The sequence below is a fragment of the Cupressus sempervirens genome, chromosome 6 (assembly GCF_028749045.1).
Source record: "Cupressus sempervirens isolate cs-2001-9-10 chromosome 6, ASM2874904v1, whole genome shotgun sequence".
NCBI classification, from domain to species: domain Eukaryota; kingdom Viridiplantae; phylum Streptophyta; class Pinopsida; order Cupressales; family Cupressaceae; genus Cupressus; species Cupressus sempervirens.
The window spans coordinates 225,204,019-225,225,832 of record NC_143123.1 but is presented as its reverse complement, the minus strand read 5'-3'; the positions used below and the strand labels follow the sequence as shown (position 1 = coordinate 225,225,832).

Sequence of the window (21,814 nt, the reverse complement as noted above, 5' to 3'; positions counted from 1 at the left end):
GACCATGGATCCTTTATTTGAAAAGAAAAAGGAAGCAAACACTTACACAAATAATCTTATCAATACAAAGGAATTAATGGAAAAGAAGGTGAGTTTTGAGAAGTGTTGACATTATTAACACTCAAGTAGTTGTTATCAGTCACAATAAAAATTCTGATTTCTAAGACAACAGACCTTTACTTGAGCGTAATGATGGTGTTGACATCATGGCAAGTGCAGAAGATGTGGTGGGAACCACCTATGACAATTCAGATTTTCATGATAGTACAAGTTATGTTTGCATCAGCATGAGACAACATAGCTTTCACATGTGAATGCATTTACGATGAAGATTCATGCCACAATGAATCTGATTTTTCATATCATACCTTAAAATTGAATTAGAAAATTCACTTATTGGCAATGAGTCCCTGGATCATTTTTCAGATGGACATGCAGTTACTATGGAAAAGTGTTTGAAGATACTGTCAAAACAGCAACTTCTACAATGTCAGTCCATCTTTTGAGGTACTTAGCAGCACTACCTTGGTTGATGATGTGGACACTGATGATAGCACACATGTATGTATAGCCTCAAATCACAATGCAAACATTGATTTAGAGCGCTTGCATGGGAATGAAGAATTTCACAAACATCATTTAGTTGGGCAACTTAAGGACAAAGATAGAAGGATTTAAACAACCATAGAGCACTTTAATGTTTCTCGTTAGATGTTGGCTACATTTGGTTGGGGTACTCCTCGATCAAATGAGCATGGTGATAATAGCCTTTCCCTTACAGACAAGGTTGCATGGACACGGATACAGTATCAGGTACGGGTACGGCTATGTTTTGGGACCTCTCATTTGGGAACGGCAGGATACAACATTCATAAAACACTTAAATATATATATATATATATATATATAAAACAAATTTTCTGAGTCATTAAAGAATATTTTCATTATAATCAAAGCATTATGAACACATAATTGCAACATAATTCCAAAATACTATAGTTAGATATATTTTTATTATTGAAACGAGATTCAAATACATAAATACTAATAGTTTGGCAGAATCACATGCTATCAAAAATATCATCACTGTTCTCTTGAAACTCGAGATCTAGATCATCAAGATTATCTAAAGAGCTAGGATAGTTGGATCAAGTGCAACCACCACCTAGATTCGTAGAACCCATTGACGATTCACCTAGGGAGCCTCCGACTTTCTCAAAATTCTCAAAATTGAGGTTGAGATGTGTCAATGCATTTATGGATACATCAATGTCACTTATCTCTGGTTGTACATCCCAAAGTCTATTGGGTCCTTTGATGTAGTCTGTGGAGGAATGTGACAATAGACAAAGATTGGAATGCACATAGACAAGGTCCTCTGCTTTGCTGCCTGCCAACCTATTTCGTTTCACAGAATGGATAAAGCCATATGTACTCCAATTCCTCTCAGATGCAGAAGAACTAGAAACCTACAATTAAAGTGTTTATATTATAAGTTACAAAGACACAAACAATCAAATAAAATTGAAATAAGAAATAATTCTTATTAGAATAATTAGTATAAAATCAGACCTGTGATAGAAGTTTGATGGCTAGCTTTTGCAAATGTGTAGTCAAGGCACCATGGAAGTTCCACCACTTTATAAGATCCATTTCTTTTTTATCTGCTATTGCATCAACATCTGCATAAGTTCCATCAGAGGAAGCAAATGTCCCAAACTCATCTCAAATCTCTGCAGCAACTCTAGGATGTGTAAACATTTTCTTGAAAGCTTGTTTATATCCTTCAACAACCTCAACATCCCTATTTGATGCTGTCCTATTTGGCAATGCTAACATATCAGCATGATAATATTTAGGGTTTAAAGCATATGCCAAAAGTTGCAAAGGAGTTGTCATTTTATCCCATCTCTTTTTTATTACCTCATATATTTGCTTATAAAAAAATTCAGAGGGATCTTGCTCTTTTGCTATAATAATATCTCTAACTTTCTCCACCATTGTATCTATGCAATCATAGATGTCACCTAATATTGGCTTATCAGTATCACACCGATGAGTGAGGGCGTATATTGGTTCAGTGAAAGATAGTAAATAATCTATTTGAGCCCACCTATCCTCATCAAGAATTAATGTCCTTATATTATTTGCTCTATCTGTTTGTGATTGTCTCCATACTGCCCAAATGTCACTAATCACCATACTTTTCAAAGCTTGTTTGACATCAACAAGCCTTTTGAGAACAATGTAGTGTGTGGCAAAGTGTGTTTCAACCACCTTCAATCAAAAAAAAATATTTTTAAAAACATATAGATCATAAATACATTTGAATTAAAAAACATTTGAATATTTTATTTTTTAAGACAAGAAATTTACCTTTAATAACTCCAGCTTGGCAAATTGTCTATAAATGGCCTGTGACATGTGATGATTACAAATAAACATCTGAATTTCTTTGGTTTCTTCATAAATCTTTTGTATCCATTGAATTTTGCCAATTTTTTGTAGCATCAAATTCAAAGAATGAACTACACAAGGAGTCCACCAAATTTTTAGATATCTTGCTTCCACGACCAATCCGGCTGCTCTACATACTTTTGCATTATCTGTGATCACTTGAACAACATTTTTTGGCCCCACAGATTCAATTGCTTCAATTAGAATGTTAGCAATAAACTGTGTATCTTTCTCTTCAGCCTTGCATTCCACTGCTCTCATAAACATTGCCCCCTTTGGGCTCATTGCAACCACATTGATTAGTGGCCTGTTCCTAGCATCCTTCCATCCATCACAAATGATGGAAACCCCTGAAATTTTCCATGAATCTCGGATCACTTGCAACTGTCTATCAATAATATCTTTTTCTTTAATCAAAAGAGTAGTATGGACCTTCTCGTACCCTGGGCTTTTGTATCCTTTTGGAGCTTCATTAATAGACCTAACCATCTCTTGCCAATATGGGGAGCAAACCACATTAAATGAAATTCCATTCGCATATAGACAACGTGCAATACTCTGATCCGTATCCTCTCAACTTTGCAAATTAAATGCCTTTTCAAGAGGTCCTAAATTGCACCTCTTGTCACCAATAGATGTTCCTAAAGTTGGATGCAAAGGAGGTCTATTGAGACTTGACCTTTGTGTTGACTTTTGAACTTGACTATTAGCTTCGTCCTCTTCTTTTTGATACTTTGCAATCTTCTCACGTGACAATCCCTTCCTTGGTTGACCATCAACCTTTGGACCAGGGCACACTTCACTTCCTATACCTTTTATGTGACAAAGGTGTCCATGAACCCTCGTATAATAACCATTATAATCAATTAGACACTCATGACACCTCCATTTAAAACCTACACCACCTTGAAATTTTTCGATGATGGTTACATGTTTCCATAATGGATATTTAGCATTTGGTTTGATCCACTTGTCATTTTTTGATGCTCTAACCTCTCCTAACAATGATGCCATGATTACGATCCTGAAAAAAATAAAAAATTAGTAAAATTATGAAATAAAAACAAATTTACATTGATTTTATAAAGTACAAATTTAAAATTATAATTTATAAAATGATTAGCTTAAATGTAAGTCAAATAATTCTTATTTCAAATTTAATTTTACAAGAATATAACTTTAAAACTTGAATCTAAATTATTTTATAATTTAATAATAATTAAATATACTTATAATATTAACTAATTCCATCAAAATATCTATATAATTATTAATGTTATTTAATGATTTTTATAAAGTTTAAATAATTAAATTTTAACAAAAATAAATAAAAATATAAAGATAAATTTAATTTAAAATTTAGTAATTGTAAAATTCTTATTTTAATTATAAATTTAACTTAATTTTAAAACTAAATAATATTAAAATTAAACTATTATACTTTATATTTATTTATTCACTTTTCTAAACTACATATTAATATAATAATTTCATTGATTATTAGCATTATTATAAGAAATTAAATTTGAACTATATGAAATTGAATCGTATTGAATTATAACTTGTCCCTTGGTTACTTTACTCTCTTGTATTGTTTTTTATATTCAAATATTGACGTTAAAAATAACAATATTAGTTTATAGAATTACTTGATATGAAGTTAGAACTCTAACATAAGGGCGGATTTCAAGATCAAATAAGGAAATAATAATATTAATAATACAAACGTTCAGCTAACGAATGATTTCCAAAGTTCATCTCTCAATCAAAGATCAACACATTTTATTAAAAAATTGGAAGAAATTTATTAAACTTTGACAAACATTAGTGAACGAAAAATCAAACCAAATTTTTAAAAAAACATTACCTGTGAGCCCGACGGAAAAACGGAAGCACGCAGACTTAGCAGAGAAATTGGCACAGGAACAATCGATGCAGACACAAATCACCAGGGCAAATGAGAAATCAATGCAAAACAGAACACGAACAATCACAATGCAATATTCAGTCGCATGAAGCATATATTTATAACGTTAAATCTTAAAGTTCGAATCATTTTTTTTTAGAATTTCTATTCGCTATTTCCAAATACGGCGTTTATTCTCTTTGAAACACGGCAGTTCTTTTGTTTGCCAAATTTATTGCCATTAAAACTATAGGTAACTCGTTTTTTTCCCTAAATTCGGCTCTAATTTTTTAGCAAGTTGCAGTCAATGATTCTGGCATAGGTCTGAAAAAGACAACTTTCAAAAAATGGATGGAAACGAATTTCTTGCATATTTGTGCCGTTTCGTATCTGTATCCATATCCGATATGGCAATACGCGTGTCTAGGGTTGGGGGGTAGCGTTTCCGATAACCCTGCTTACAGAGCTTCATGCACTAGGAGAAGTCATTGGGATAATGAGACAAAATTACTTGTAGCTACTTGTTGATTGGGATTTTCTTCTCAAGTAAGATTATATTTTCTATGATGCACTGAAGGGGAAGGAAGAGGAGATTGACAAGCTGACTCATGAGCTTGAGGTGACTAGAGACTCATTAAAGAGAGCACAGTTGGCCCTTCATAAGTCTCCCTCACGAAATGAGGATTTTTTTTGTGGAGTTGTCATTGGCACAGTCTTCACCAATTACAACTACAATACAGTCATCCACCATGATGGCGATGACCTTATACCCATAGGTTACGGTTCTGAGAAGGTTGGGGATGTGGCCACTCTTATCACAGTTTTAGGTGCAATTGATATAGTTGTGATGACTGCATCTATTGAGAGCAACAAAGAATGACATATTGCATCTCGTTCTGCGGTTACATCCAATCTAGGTGTTGTTTGTAATGAGTCAAATAATAGAGGTTATATATAGAGCTATGGCAGTTAGCACTTGATCAATGTAGAAGCTTTTTATCATGATTAAATAAGGAATACTCATCACCACTTTTCTGATCCACACACAAAGGACTCCATGATGCATCAGTGTGGATTGACTTTGAGGTTGTACCATCCTTTGTGGGAAGGGTATTCCTCATTTGTAGTAGATGGGAACAGTAGCTATGAAGTTGGATTACATGCAAACTCATCACATACAAGAGATCCTAGCCGAGGATGGAGATAGTGGTTGTGTTATAGATGCCTTTGGATTTTTTTTATCTCCACAGTACCAAGGGATGTGAGTTGAGTGCACTTTGGAACCTAAGTGACAATAAGGCTAGCACTACAGTTGAGGCGGGTCTCATTGATTGGCATCACCACTTTGGGACTGGTGAAGTTGAGTTCACTATTGAGGAGTTTGAAGATGCTTTTATTGATATGTCTCTCCTCAAAGTTTGGGATCCTTTTAGTCAATCGAGATTTCAGACAAAGGTCACTGACAAGTTTTTAGTTAACATAGTGAAGAGTGCCTATAGTTTTACTTTTGACCCTCATGTGCATGATCTATTTCAAAAGCATAGTTCAATGGTGCATGTGTTAGGCAATGTTGTATGATAGCTCACCTTGCCAAGTTTTGGAGAGTAACTTTTGTTAACCCTCCCAGTTGCTTCCCTATGAGATATTCACTCTAATGACATCTGCAAATGGATTCGATCTAGTTTGGTAGGTTTTGTCAATTGTATTGGTGACAATGTTATAGGAGCTAGTTGGTGACTACACGGACAATACAAAATACTACCATTTAGATATCAATAAACTAGAGCGTTATTTGTTTTTGGGATTGCTTAGGGACAAGCAATTTCAAGAGGAGCAAACTATAATGTCCCCATTTTAGCTTACCTTGGCATATCAATGGCCCTCGTAGGCTATCAAATGGTTAGAGGGTCTCGATTGGCAGAACCAAAGGTCAATTCCCAATCCAGAGGTTAGGGATATTTGGGATTGCTCTTCTTTTGGATTAGTTTGGCACACTTATTATTTATATTGAGTCATTGTCGAGAGCTGCTTTATCTGGCAAGGGCAAGCAAACTCATGGTATGCACAATGATTACTCATTCATTAGTTGGCTCAATCTAAGAGACTCGCTATTTATAGTAAGTAAATTGTGTCCATGTTACTATTTTTGGCATTATTCCTAGACTTGGTATTAGCAGACTTCATCGGTTGATTAAGTGGAATACATTTATTGGCAAAAGTTCAAGGTATTAAATATTAATAAAGGATTCTTTATTAATATTTAATTATTAAAAGTCAAAATATAAAGTTTTTAAGTAAATATGGCCAATTGACTTATAAGTGCACTACATGAATGTAATATTATGGGGGCCTATTTATTTATTATTCAAAGTCAATGTGGGACTTGAAGAAGCACATAGAACAATGTTTTTAAAGTCAAATCAATGGCAAGTGGTTTTTGCATGAAGTATTTAGAAGGGAATTATAAAGTTTTTTACTTTAATGGGGCCCAAGTCATCATTAAATGTTATTTGAAAATTGCTGCCTAAGTTTAGAGGGGAATTTGTCAAATGCACCAAAAGAAAAAACACTTAAAAGTTATGTGATGTGTAATTAAGAGGACACTTGATCGATTTCCTATTTGAGAAATAGGAAATGCCTAAGGGTAGAGAAAATGATTCATTATTGATGACTACATTTTGTTGATTTGTGTGAAGAGGTATTTGGCATGGGTTTGCAGAATTCAGCTTGGGGAATTGATAAATCTTCTATTTTTTTCAACATGTTGAATTTGTGAAATAACCAATGAATTGTGCATTGGTGATGGCTTTATGTAAAGGCCACGTTTGGGTTATAATCGGTGAATAATTTAGTGATAAGTTTCATAGTTTCATCCTGAAATTGTTTGCAAAGATTACAAGATCAATAAATAATGCAGATTGCATCCTATACTCACAGCGTATGTAATCCTTGAGAGAAGCCCCATGGTATTTATGCAGCTATAGAGAGGAAAACATGGGTTGCTTATAGAGGCACATTGGGGATTTTGATGCATTAATAGGCACTATGTTGTCTTGCATTTTGTCACCACAAAATGTAGGTAACAATATGAAAAATTTTCAAATTAATTTTGCATTTCTATGAGTCTAGTTCATTATTTGATTGGTTAGTATTGATCAACCAATCAGTGCCAAATGATATAATGGATCCTTTTACTGAAGGCTTTCGTCAAATCTTTTTCGTTTTTCTGTTTATCGAGCCTATGGTTGACTTTTGAGGCCTTCAACGTCTTTTTTCTCATTTTTGAGCACGTGTTTGTTGATTTTTGGTCCTTTAGTTTTGCTCAAGTCATTGCTTTCAGTTTTCCCTTCGATTCGACATATCTTAGGGCTTAATCGTAGTTGGCAATCAAAAGATATGGCCATTTTAGTGCTCAAAAAATGGTCATTTTAGATGCAACTACACAAATTAAAAATATCATGTTATATTTTTAAGTTGACATTCACTTTTTGAAAAATATAGCATAAGTTCACTTTATGCTATGTTTTTAAGTTACTTTATCCTGTTGATTTTTCACTTAAAGTAACTATAGTGCACTTTATGTTATATTTTAATTTGAGTTACTTTTTTATTTTTCACTTGAAGTAACTATAGAAAACTTTATGTTATATTTTTAAGTTGAGTTATTTTTTATTTTTCACTTAAGTGACTATATTAACCAGTGTCTCGGGACTCTGCAAGTCCTAGGCAGAGGCGACCTTTCTGAGGCAAATGCCGTCTGGACTCTGACTCGGCCAAGTCTTGGCAGAGTCCACGTGGACTTGCCGAGCTCAGGGACTATGCTGAGTCCTTAGCCCAGGACTCTCCTAAATGTTTTTAAAAAAAATTTAAAAAGATAGAGATTTCTGGAAGGTGTTTTTTTCTCAGTGTATATTAATTCTGAAAATGATGTGGTATGTCAGGAATTTATTAACGATTGAATCTTAAATCTTAAATCTTCAACTTTATATTATGTTATTTAGTTTTTTTTCCTTCAGAAATTTGTGTTATACTTATGTGATCTATGCAAAATTGTGTATGAGTGTTAAGTAGCTTCTATTTATCTCAATTATTGTGTATTTGATGTTAATTGACTAAATGATGCATGAAAAAATCATTAGATCCTTAAAAATCTTTGAATTTTATGGGTTTTTCGATTTTCCGAGACCTTGTTGAGTCTGAGTCCGAGTTGGATTTTGATTTTTCGAGTCAGAGGCGAATCCGAGTCCCGTAACTATGATATTAACTATATAGTTTGATTTATTTTTTGGAGTTTTAAATCAAATGCTCTAGTAAATATTACTTTTAAAATGATATTTGCACATTATATATTAACTATGATAGTGTAAATATTATTTATGACCCATTTGAGTAATATTTCATCAAAAATTAAATTGACATGTGCTTAATTCATCACTTAAGTTGTGCAAATATGTCTACAAGCACATTTTCATAAAAAATATACAATTGCACCCAAAATGTGCAATTTTGAATGAAAATGCATGTAAAAGCACAAAAAATTGCAATTGCATATGTTTTAAAATGTGCAATGACTCTAAAAGGTGAGACATGCATATTGCAAAATATATAATCACACCAAGAATGTTAGTTTTTTCCCATATGGCATATTTTTGCATATTGCAAAACATGTCATTGCACCAAAAATGTGTCTTGCCTTGGAGGTCATTTTTAAAACATGTAATCACACCAAAAAGGTGTGTTTTGCCCTATGGAGGTCATTTTTGAAACATGCAATCACACCAAAAAGGTGCATATTGCCTTGGAGGACATTTTTAAAACATGCAATCACACCAAAAAGGTGTGTTTTGCCTTATGGAGGTCAATTTTGAAAATTTTAAAACATAAAAAAATAGCACCAAAAAGGTTTGATTTGCATATTATACACATGCAAATACATTCTAAGAACCCGTTTTTGCATTCCAAGTGCAGAATGTCCATGCTTGTGCTTCCTAAGAACACAATTTTGCATATAGATCTCAAATTTCTCAATGAGATCTCATGAAATCTTCTCCTCTAGGGGCATTTTTGCAAATTCAAGCATTCTCATGTTTTAGGTGTTGGTTTCTCTTGCCCAAAAACATTTCATTTTGAGCATTGAAAGCCATGTTTTTTTACCAAAAATGCCCATATTTGGGCATTTGAATCTATGTTTTGGCTCCAAGGAGTGTTGTTTTGGCTTTCCATGGTGTAATAGATGCATTGAGGGCCATGTTTTTGCCTTTACAAGTCAAAAACACTTCATTTCATGCCCTCTATGAGTCACGTTTTTGTTAAAAACGGCCAGAAAATTGGGTTTTTGATTCACTTTCTTGCAATTTGGAGCCACATTTTTACACTTGGATTCATGTATTAGCATTTGGGGAAGTCGTTTCTGCATTCACAAGCAAAAAACGATCAATATACATGCATTTTTTGGCCACATTTTTGCAAAAACGATCCAGATTTTTGCATGATAATGGGACAGTTTTGTTAAAAACACTCAAAAAATAGCATTTCCAGTCCATACCTTTGAATCAATAAGGGGCGTTTTTGAGTTTTAATGCATGCTATTGCCATTGGAGACCACGCTTTTGACATTCTTATGTCAAATTCAACCATTGAATGTCCATTACTTGTAAGTGTGGAGAGCGTCAAAAAGTTATTTGAAAATCTAAATTTGAGGAGATTTGGTCTTCAACTCTATAAAATTTGCCATTTTGGCTCTTTGATCTCTAAGTAAGTGGACATTTTCAAACATGCTCATCAATTCATGCTCATCTTTCTATTTCCATGCATATTATGGCTTGTTATTGCACATTTGTCCAAATGTATGCCATGTAAAGTGCAAATTCTCTTTAAAGAGGATGAAAACATTCATTTTTAAGTGTTTGGAATTTTCTCAAATTCCAATTTTGAATTTGCACATGAAAACCACTTGCTTCTTGACATTTTTGAGTCTAAAACCAAAAGTATGTGTTTGTTTTGTGCTTGTTTTCGTTGTTTTCTTGCTTGCTTTTTTGTTTTTCTTCTTTTGGAAGAAGTTCCAAGTTCTTTTCCAAGAACTTAAAGTGTGTTTCACTCCACTCCACCTTCCACCTCTTCGTACAAGTGCATAATTTCATTCCGTATTTGCCATTACATGCCAAAACACGCTACATCTCATTCTCTACATGCGATTACATGTAATCTCACCCTCCATCCACATTTACATGCAATTTCATCCTTCATTCCCATATACACACATTTCCATCTTCTGAACATAAATGCATGTTCGTTTTACATGTAATTCACTTTACGTGTAATGTAATAACCCCAGCTAGCTATTTCCTTACCAATCATCAATTTACCCAGAAATATAGATTGGCTTTGACTTTTAATTTGCAGTCCAATGTGAATCTATAGAAGCCCCAATAATATATATCGTAGGCCTTCTAAGGATAAGTGCAGTCCTCAAAATGTTAAACCGCTGCCTTGAGGAATATCAACAGCCCTTTAGCATGCACAATGACTTGCCAAAATAAATCATAGGTCTTCCAACGTTTCTAGCAGCCAATAAATTCTCTTCCAAATCAAACAAATGCCTTAGCATTAAACAGCTTCTCAAACACAATGTAAGACAGTAGAGAAGCTTCAAACCAGTTGTGAATTACCAAGCAATTCAAAACGAAATCTGAGATTTGAATCTATGATACTGCAACTGTAGTTCCAATGGAACAACTCAGAATTCAAAACCTTATAGTTCAGCAAGGGCACAAAAATTCAAAACTTAGAAAAAGCCACAAAGGCATCAAAAGAAAATAAAATATCCAAGCATGCTTTTCTCAACAAATGGGCTTGTAATTATAACCTCCAAATGCCCTTTTTGTTGCCAAAATGTAACTTCACTCAAGAAGCTTCACCACACAACATTAATTAGAAGCTTCAATTCGATTCTTTCACTTGACTTGGCTTAACTAATTAATAAATGGCTCTTTCCATGAAATATCCCAAATGGATATTTTCTCTGTTGCTGCTATAATGTTTGATTATATAAATTATATTTTCCTGTAGATTTTTCTTTGATCTTATAGAGCTAGACAAAAGTTGTAGAAGAATGTTGTTTCTTTTTGTATTTTTCATAATAAAGGTATTACAAAAAATAAATAACAGTAATTGATAAAATAGAAGTGATAGAAATCATATACAACAATATATACCGTTTAGTCCTGAAATTTGCACCCTACCAGGTTCAATGAAATAATCTGGAAAATTTTAGGTAACATGGAACCACTCATAGGTAGTGGGATTTTTCTGCGAAACTGAGTGGATCTCCGGATTATAGGCTGGCTCCTTAGGATAATCACCTAAGCTCTTGATGCTCTAATAAACTAAACTTGATAGGAAAAGGGAGAAAGATGCAAAAATGAACCTAAAACTAAACTTAGCTAATAGGTGATACACCAAAATTAATTGATATAGAACATATGAATGACTTCCCTTCGTAACATCTCCTTGATGACTTAAACACTTCTACTTTATAAAGGCTTGCATAAATATTTCACAATGAGGTTCTAAAAGCAAAGCTAAGGAAAAGATACTATTTCACTTAGCAATCCTAAAGACATGACACACACAATGCAACCTGCAAACAAACTTACAGTTCTGCAATTTGATAAGAGTTGAGACAGAGATTAAAAGGAGTCCTAAAACTCACTATTTTCTCTTATCCATCAAACGTTTACACAAAATTTTGTAGAAAAAGAAGAAGGTTCGTAATCAATCCAAAGAAAAATTGCTCCAAAATGATTCAATTCATATATTGATTCTCTAGAAATGAGTTACAAAAGATAGAAAATACACTAAGGACACCAAAAATGTCATAAAATTCTTCTTTTGCATAATCATAACTCCTTCCACCATAATAGTCCAAAAGACTAAGTAACAATCCTCTTTTGGTTGAATCCATGAAAGAAGGCTCCAAAAAAGGAGTCAAATCTTATCAAAAATGACAACTCATTGCCTGATAACTGCACTAAGTCATAAAAAAACCTATGACGCACTCATAACCACCCATGGAATGCTTTAACAGACCATAAAGACTCCAAAAACACCTGGTCAAAGTTCAAATCTGACCCCAAACTGAACACTAGAAAAACTCCTCAAAATCCCAACCAATCATAATACTAGGTCCCCCTTGCATATCCAGATAACTCCTAAGACCAAGTTTTGTAGCACATATTAAATACATCAATACCTAAGTAAATATTAAATATTCCTTATTTGCATTTAAAATTCAATACTTAAATGACTTAAAAATCATTTAATATATTTAACTCAACCTAATGCAAAAACTAAACTCATAAGTCCTAGCACCTATCATCTTTTCCTTTAAACTTTTTCCCCCCATGGCACATATATTACATTTTGCTTTTGGAAAATAAGGAAACAAAAATTCTCAAATCCGGATTTCAATGTTTATGAAAAACAATTGAGGGCATAATATCCTATGGCAACCCTAAGTTTCTTCATTTTGCAAATTGCATCTGTTTGGAGAGCTTTGAGATGGAATATGGCTAGGGTTTGAACAGCCGCCATGGTTTTTAGAGGATATCTGTCTTTTGTTGAAGTCATTTCCTACGACTGGAGCTTTTATGAGACTGCCATCATGCTTGGATTTTTTCTACATTCTTCCAATCACCATTTGGAGTTGTGACTTTTGATTAAGGAACTTTGAAGCCACCATTTTTAAGGTAATGCTATAGGTTTCATGAGAGAATACACAAAAGTTGTAATTGATCTTTTCTTCGTAGATGAAGGTAATCGACAATCATATTTCTTCACTGTTGTTTGCGGTTATTTCTCTTATTCTTTTCCAGCTTGGACATCTGATCTTGAAGGTACTGCTGTAGTTTTTCTTCTTTGCTGGGCATATTTATTCAAGCCTCCATTATATATATAGCTTTCACAAAAACCCTCTATACTCTGTGAGTGGAATGACTGTCTTTGAGCTGCCATGATAAAGCTTTGTATATAGCTGTAGTTACCTTTTGAAGTTGACATTTTAGAGCTAGAAGCCGCCATGGTTTTAAGGTAATGCTATTGTTATTACTTGCTGAGCACATTTTATTCAAAACCGTCACTGTTGGAGGTCATACTCTGTTAGTTTCATGAAGAAATGCGTGATTGCAAGCTTTCAAGACTATTTGAAGCCATCATCTGCTGCTGCGCTGTGATTAAAACATGGGTTTCCTTTTCCCTTATGTTTTTTGAGATTTATCTCATGTCTTTTAGCTGCCATTGTCGACATGAATGGAGGTTAAAGAACTTGAAGCCACCATATTTGATAGGTAATGCTGTCATTATTACTTGCTGAGCATATTTTCATTTGCTTGAGCCGCCATGCTTGGGTATTACTGTTATAATAAATCTGTATTGCTGCATTTAGAAATAACAAGAAACAATGAGCTGCCATTGGAGATGTATGCGATTTTAGTTGAAGTTCTTCTGCTGCTGTAGCTTCTCTGTATTTTCTCTTACAGTATGACTACTATAGCTGAAATTTGAAGGTGCTATGATATAACTTTCTGATCCCTTAACGTTTTGCTAAATCTTCAAGTTGTAGGTAATGAGTTTTATATTTAACTTGCTGAAAAAGGCACTGTTGTTATTCAATTGGTAAGCTATCATTTCTTACTTCTTGTCTTGCTGGAACTGCCATGCTTTAGCAACTTTCCTGTAGCTCACTTGTAATTGGAAGTTATTTGTCGCAATATGGGTTTTGATTAAAACCATTAACTTAACCACAATCATTCTTGCAAGACTATTATCTGTTTTTCTTTATGAGCTTCATATCTCTATTTGTTACAGAAAATGTATATATTATGTTCTTGTATTTATGATCTCTTCATCCTACCAGGTATAAAGATCTTACGCAAAGGTAATGCTTATTATGTTGTCTGCATTAACTGGTTAACCTTCTATCTTCTTGCATTCTCTTGCTTATGCTTTGGTAATCATGAATAATGAAGAACACTTTGTAAATAATAGTTTTTGTTGCATGTGCTTATTGGGCTACATTTGGAAGAACCTTTCATGAAACTTGTATATTTGATTTTCTCCTTGTTTATCATCTTTTCTGTTGTATATTGTTGTAGGAATATTCCTTATGCTTAATCAAGACCTGTAATTTGTCAGGAATATACTTGCTGCAATTTGTCATCATTTATAACTCTTTCCAACTTTTGTATTGTAACAACAACAATAATATTTCGCATTTCATTATTGCTGATGGTATACTGCAATATATATATATATGTCCCCTTGTTTATTCTTTAACCCTCCTGTAGCATCTTTCCTATAGTTCTATTCTTCAACTACTTCCTATAGCTTTATGTTTATATCTGCTCATTTGCTATATTAGTTGATATTGTACTTGCTGAAACAAATTTATTAACAGAAGTAAAAGGTTTCATATATTGATACGTCCCTTTAATACTATTGTTATTCTGCTCTAGATTAGCTTCATAGGTTCAATTTCTAGTGGGCATGCCAGGCTCAATAACCCTTGTGGGAGCTTACTGTTATATCCACGTACCCATTAGAAACAAAAAGCTCAACAGGAAACAAACATGTTAGCAGTAAAACATTTTGTCTTATTTGTCTTTTCTTACTTGCTGACATATGGTTTATTTTATAAAAATGAATGGCACGTTAGGAAAATGAATGAGATGCTTGCATTTCTTAGATCCATTGGATCTAACAAATTGCCTTATGAATGCAGGGCTTGAATGCGTGGATGGAGTGCGGCTAGATGAAGCAGATGAATGGAAGCAGATGGATGAAAGACAACTAGTCATTACAAGCAATGATTGGTGCCCATGACTTCTACTCTTTCGCTTTCTTTTCCGTCTTTTATTTTTGTAGAGTAGAATATATATCAGCGAGTAGGAGACTACTCTCACAGTCACTTTGTGTGAGAGAATTTTATTCAGCATATTCATTGATCATTTCATTCTTTTGTAAATATCAGCTGTATATTCGAAAAATGAATAATACAAGGACATTTCTATTCTTTTGTAAATATCAAATGAAAAGTGTTTTTCAGCAACTTTGAGTATGAATTTGATTTTTTTAGAACTGAATTTTAGCATGAGTTAAAATTAACATATACTAATCAAGAAATGATTCTAAAATCGTACTAGCAGAGTCTGATTTATTTTAGAATAGTACCAATACAGATGTACTTCAAACAAGGTTGCCGCTAGCTAAAGATGGGAACTAGCTATAGCCAAACAAGTTCAAATGATAAAGCCCAAGCTGTTGCAATAAAGCAAATCCAATCTGTTGCAAATAAACACCCCAAAATTTATCACATGAGCTGCTATAAGGAAATGCCAAGCTGAACCAAAGTGGCCACCTTCCCTAAAAATCTATTGCCTGCAAAATGTGACTACAATACTAGAAATCGATCCTTTGCCTCGATCAAATTGTATGCATAAGAACCTTTGAATCTGATTTTGTTGAGGGATACGTCCCAACAAATCTGTTCTCAACACGGGTTTGCATCCTAGGTGAGGAATGCTCTTCCAGAGCAATGACGTCCAAATAGGTTGACAAAATGATGAAAGATACTGACCTTTAGGTTACCATCTCCTTATATCCCCTTTCCAAAGCAAATTGAATCCTAAAAGAACTCTAAAGTGGATTTCATTTGAACTTTATAATATAACATTATTTCCCCAATAAAGGCATCCAAATAAAAAGAAATAATTACTTTATTAATGAAAAATAGCTCCAAGCATCAAATAAGTCCCGACAAGTGGTAATCAAATAGTAGAGACTAAGCTCTTTCCAACGAGCTATCACACACAGGAAAATCAATCCAAATAGAGCCAAAAACTCCTTATTACTCCAAAATGGCTAAACACTTAGCCTTTTATTAATTTATTAAAATGTTAACTTAAGAGAATATTTAAATATATTAAAATATTTCCCAAGCAGCCAAGGAACAACCCAAACACCTCTAAAACATGAAACTAAGCTTGTCACTTGCCTGTGATTTATGCTGGACAACTTGTGCCAACTGACAGTTTCACCCTCAAATCTAGGGATGCTCCTAAAAAATAGGGAACACACCCAAATCTCCTAAAATTGAGACCACGGGGTGATCTCATAGAATCTCAACTCTGGAAATGTCACCACCTCCTAAAAGGTAGGAATCTCCTCCTACAATCAAGAAACTCCCTCCTAAAATCAAGGAACTTCTCTCAACTGATTTACTACTGTCTGTAATACCAAATCCAAACATTGAAAACCTTGATTGAGTCCCTGATCACCACTGTCAACCTACAAGACTCCATAATAGGCTAACTCTCATGTCATTGCTAGATAGAGCTAAAGAGAGGACATGACATTCCAATGATAACTCAACACTTAGCTTAAACATTTAATAATAATTTGGCCACTAAAAATATAATAACTCCCAAAATACTCATCATTTAAATATGTCGTTTGAAATAGGAGTTGTACCTATTATTTCTCCATGTGACCAAATGCAATTTCCAAAAATATAAAGGGTCCATCCCAATCAACAACCCACTTACCACAAATAGTAAGTACACAAAACTAAGCCCAAACGAAGTTCAATCTGAGCCAAACGAAGACCAACCTATAGTTTACTGAATCGTGGAGAAGAGAAGACCTTACCAAGCCAAACCACTATCTCAGAAGATCCTTTATCCACAATAATTAGCCTACAACGATCAAAATGATAGCCTAATCCCTGAAACTCCAATGATGGCAAAAATGGGGATATTACATGTAATGACATCCAGAGAACCTGTTTTTGACTAAAACCTCATACTTTCTAAGTCAAAAGTTATCATTTACATGCATTCCTATACACCTAGCCTTCATTTCTCAAGGAATATTTATAAGAACTCATCTTTTTCCAATACGCATTTACATGTCATCCATCTCCCTAAGTCACATTTTAGCCCTTCGCATGTACTTTTAATATCCCATCCAATTCATTACATATGTTCCATGAGTATCTAATCAATTCTCCAAATATATTATTCCTCAGAGATCCATTTTGCCAATATTCTCATGGAGTCAAAATCCATATCTTCCAATGATATATTCAATCCCATTGAAACTTTCATGTTGCACAACTCAAGATATGCCAAAATTTCTATGAAGAATGAAGACATCCAGTAAAGAAGGCGTGCTTTGAATCAAAAAAAGTGGTAATTCATTTGGTCTCCATTTTCCCAACGATTGTCCGAGAACCTGAGTTTGTGTGGGAATGCGCCAAACACTTTACCTCAAAAAAAAGAAAAAAGTTAAAGGTGCTAATATAAAGTTATTCCGAGTTTACATCCGAACACCTTCAAGAAGGTTTTCAAAGTGTCAGAGATTCCAAAATGTGCTAATCTACAAAGGAGAATTTACGACAACTTGAGCGAGAAAAGCTTGATCACATCAAGTTTTCAAATACAATGGACAATTCATCAAAGAGAGTCAGAGGCTATCAAAAGACGCAACACCATGGTTATCAAGGTGAATGCAGTGACACAAAATACAAGAATTCCCAGTCCTCTTATCCTCCGGAATAGCATTGCCAAGTACAAGGCCCTTCAAAACAATCCCTAGAATTGTTTCATTTCTCTTTCATCTTTCTTCTTTTTCTTTCATGTTTGTAATTGAATAGGATGTATTACATGAAAATGTGTAATTACATGTAATACAATTTACATGTGTAATGACATGCAATCCAATAATTTCTCTTGTTAGTTAGACCGAGTAAAAGTTGGTTGAGTTGCTCCCACTTTTACCTCCATTTTTTTCTTGACTCCTTTGCCTATATAAAGGAATGCCCTCTGGTTGTAAAAATCATCTTTGTTGTATGCAAGAAAGCCTTGCCAAACTTGTGCAAGCATAACTTTGATTGTGTAGTACTAGTTTGGGAGAAAAGTGAATAAAAAAAGCAATTAGATTTGAAGCTTTGATAGAAGTGTTTGTGATAGAGAACATTAGAAATTGGCTGTAATTTGTGCCTATTATCTTTTATTCATGTTATTATTGTGTGTTCAATAATAGAGCATAGTGAGTTAAGAAGCAATCCAAGCCAAAGTTTTGACTAGGAGTGATTGTGGTAATAAATGGACTAGAAGTTTTGATTGTAGCTTGTATTGTCATCTCAAATTCACGAAAGATAGAATTTCCCTACTTCTGGAAGTCTTTGCACCCCAATGTTAAGAGGTTTTCCTTATAGAATAGAATAGAAATCATCTACTTCTAGAAGTCTTTACACCCCAATGGTAGTATATTTTTTAAAACTAAACAAATAGGATTTAAAGCCAAACCAATATGTGTTCAATCAGCCTTTGAGTTGGTGTTGGTTTATCGGTATCACCGTTTTCAGCTACTAGATAGAAGTGTAGTTAGATATTTCATCTTACCCATTGCGGGTAAGTGGATTCTTTCTTGAAAGTTAACAGGACACCCTTACAAAATCTCTCAGCTTCTTGCTTATCTTGAGTTGATCTAAGAAACAATGAGAAGGGGGAGCCTTCCCTTTAGTGTAGGAGAGACTTGGTTTCATACGTTGTGGCTGGTCCTCCGATTTTGCGACTGGATTTTCACAAAACTGTCACTTGCAAAATATCTACCCAACGCACTATATATTGGTGCCAAGGTTCAGATTATTTCCAGAATATACCTGCAATACATATTGAGACTTTGAATGCCAGTTGCCATAATCTCCAAGTTTTTAACATTGCAAATAAAGTTATATTTAATGCATGTGTTTATCATTGTAAAAAAAAATCTTTTCTTTGATAGGTAATTGGCCAAAGCCTAAAGTGTTTATCATTCATTTATTATTATTGCTAAGATTATTTATTATTGTGTTAATTGAAGTGGATTTGAACCCAAGACCTCACGGATGAGAGGCTCTCAATTTACCGATTCGTTGTAGGCTCTTGCCTTTTTATCATTGTAAATATTAAACAAAGGAATTCTTGTGAATTGTTTGCAGCAGTTAGTTTGTATGCAAACTGTATGATGAAATGCATTTGAATAGTTTGGTGCATTTTCAAATGATGTAATTGTTGAGTATTTGACAAAGTACCATCTAGTTTATTAAGACAATTTGAATGAAACTATATAGTTGTTTGCAAGTCAATCTTATTGAAATTTAGATTATTGATGAAACCAACTTATTAGTTTGCATGTGAAGTGTTTGACAAAATGGAAAACATCTAAAATTGAAACAATCTAGTGTTTATCATTAGTTAAAACCACACAAGTTCTTACAAATGGTGTACAATGAACAAATCGAAGAGTGGTATTGCTGTAAAAGACATGAGAACCTGAAGAACTGCCCTGGCAGTCAAGTGAATTGTTCAAGCTTCAACAGAGAATGAGTCTTGGAAAGTGTTGGTGAGGTATAATATCTCTAGGGTAGTATCAAAAAGAGGACTTTCATGGAAAAATCTAGCAATTACTGACCTTGTGGCTGGCAATTTCTCAATGGCACCTAAAGGATCAATTGTACTTAAATCCATTTGGAAGATTTGGGACTCGGTCAGGCATCTTATTAGGGGCTGTGAAACAATTAATACAGATAAGGTGGTCTAGGGGAATAAATCCATATGGTGGAACCTAATTTATAATGAGAAGCCTTTGGCTCTTCTTCAAGGGTGCTCTGCAAAGTCCTGGACAGCAAAAGGGATCAAGACTTCTGAAGATATTGTTGATAATAATTCTCTTATATCTTGGCAAGATATCTAGTGCAAATTTGGAGTTCCTGCATCCCACCTCAGAACCTACACTTTCCACCATAAAGCTTGTTTGACCATCCCCCACCTCAATCCATTTTCTTTAACCCTAACTACTTAACAATAAATGACCCAACAACACTGATGTACATTGCATTAAAGCCAAAACCATTTACAACATGCTATCAAACTATGATGATATTTTTTGCCATTCAAACTCTACCTGGAATTTGGCGTTAGTCCCTGAATCTTGGCGCAAGGTTTTTGAAACATTTTGGCACAGATAGGTGGAACCTATAAAGCTTTTGTTACTTTGTGTTTGCTCCCTATAAAGAAACCTAATGGAGAATATAATATATGTTCCTTTTGTAAATCACCTAAGCCTATCCAACACTTATTTTTTTACTGTCTATTTGCTAAAGATGCCTGGCTTCTTTCCAGTATTGAAATACATCATAATATGCCGATATCCAATATACTTTTTGGCATGGTTAAGGGCCTCAAAAAAGATTTTAGTTTCTTTTGGTCTATTTTATAATTGCCAATATTAAAAAGTTTGAGCAATAAATATTAAAAACAACAAATCTAGTAATAGGAGGCAACTTCCATTTGAATATTTGGGCAAAACATCAAAGAATATGAATAATAACAAATGCAAATAATCTAATTACTTCACAAAGATAATTATTAACCTACAACAACTGTAATCTTTTATACTTCTTTCAATTATTCCATGGGTAATAATAAATTCAATCTCATCACAAATCTATCCATGACCCTATAATACTCAAATAAAATATCGCAATTTAAAAAATAAAATCTTAAAGAAGTCACGGTATTAGATTTATATTAAGACTTATCTGCAAATTTGTTTAACAAAGACCCAATATACTAGAACAAGGGAATTGGATATAGCCTTGTAAGACCCAATTTAGGACCAACTCCAGAATTTCACATGTTGGAAGATGAAATGTTCATGATAGAAATCACAATATCATTATTGAAGACTATTGAGTTTCTCTAGATAATCACGCAGATGAAAAACATGTCACAATTCACCCAAGCGATAGTGGAAATAATACATAGCTAGCTCTTATTCACAAAGGAAGGTTCTTAACGTTGCAAGGAAAGAGAAATTATTAAGTAATTATCTGAATAGTGTTTTCTAGCATTATAGTATGGGTAATAATGTGAATATCCAAGTTATTCTTCCAGTTGCTCAGATTACTCCAATGTGACGGTCATACAGTAGTGTTGATCTCAAAATAGAGCATGCAAATGATATCTATTTGACAATACAATATGGTTCTAATACTTTTCAACCTAGACGAGATGTTTATTATAAAATTCATAGGAAAGTCAAGAATTGGAACTTGGTGATCAATTTTCAAGAAAAGGCTATGAGAACCGAAAAGACTACAAGACAGATGAGACAAAGTTAAAGAAATAAAACTCTTTAAATATTGAATTGAAGGATAAAAAGAGGGTCTGTATTTTGATCCCCCTTGCCCTATGAGGCATGAGTCAGACTTGATCAGAGTCGAGGGTGTCTTATTTTTACAGTTTTGTGAAGAGAGAGTGAACCAAGAGTGTTATTTTTTAAATAACCTTTTGTAATAGAGGGGTTGGGATCTTTGAAATCCAAATTAATCATGAGACAAGAAGCAATCTA

General features: G+C 33.8%; 2 protein-coding genes across 3 annotated transcripts in view; both read right to left on the bottom strand.

Moving 5' to 3' along the window:
• Positions 1-21,814, bottom strand: part of LOC149552088 (actin-related protein 7-like) — a 212,476-nt gene that overhangs the window by 4,434 nt on the left and 186,228 nt on the right. The window lies entirely within an intron of this gene.
• Positions 1,726-2,946, bottom strand: LOC149552089 (uncharacterized). The gene is made up of 3 exons (XM_089790175.1): positions 2,596-2,946; positions 2,377-2,415; positions 1,726-2,277 (listed from the first exon to the last, which is right to left on the bottom strand). The coding sequence occupies exons 1-3, from the start codon at positions 2,944-2,946 to the stop codon at positions 1,726-1,728; spliced, it is 942 nt and encodes a 313-aa protein (XP_089646301.1).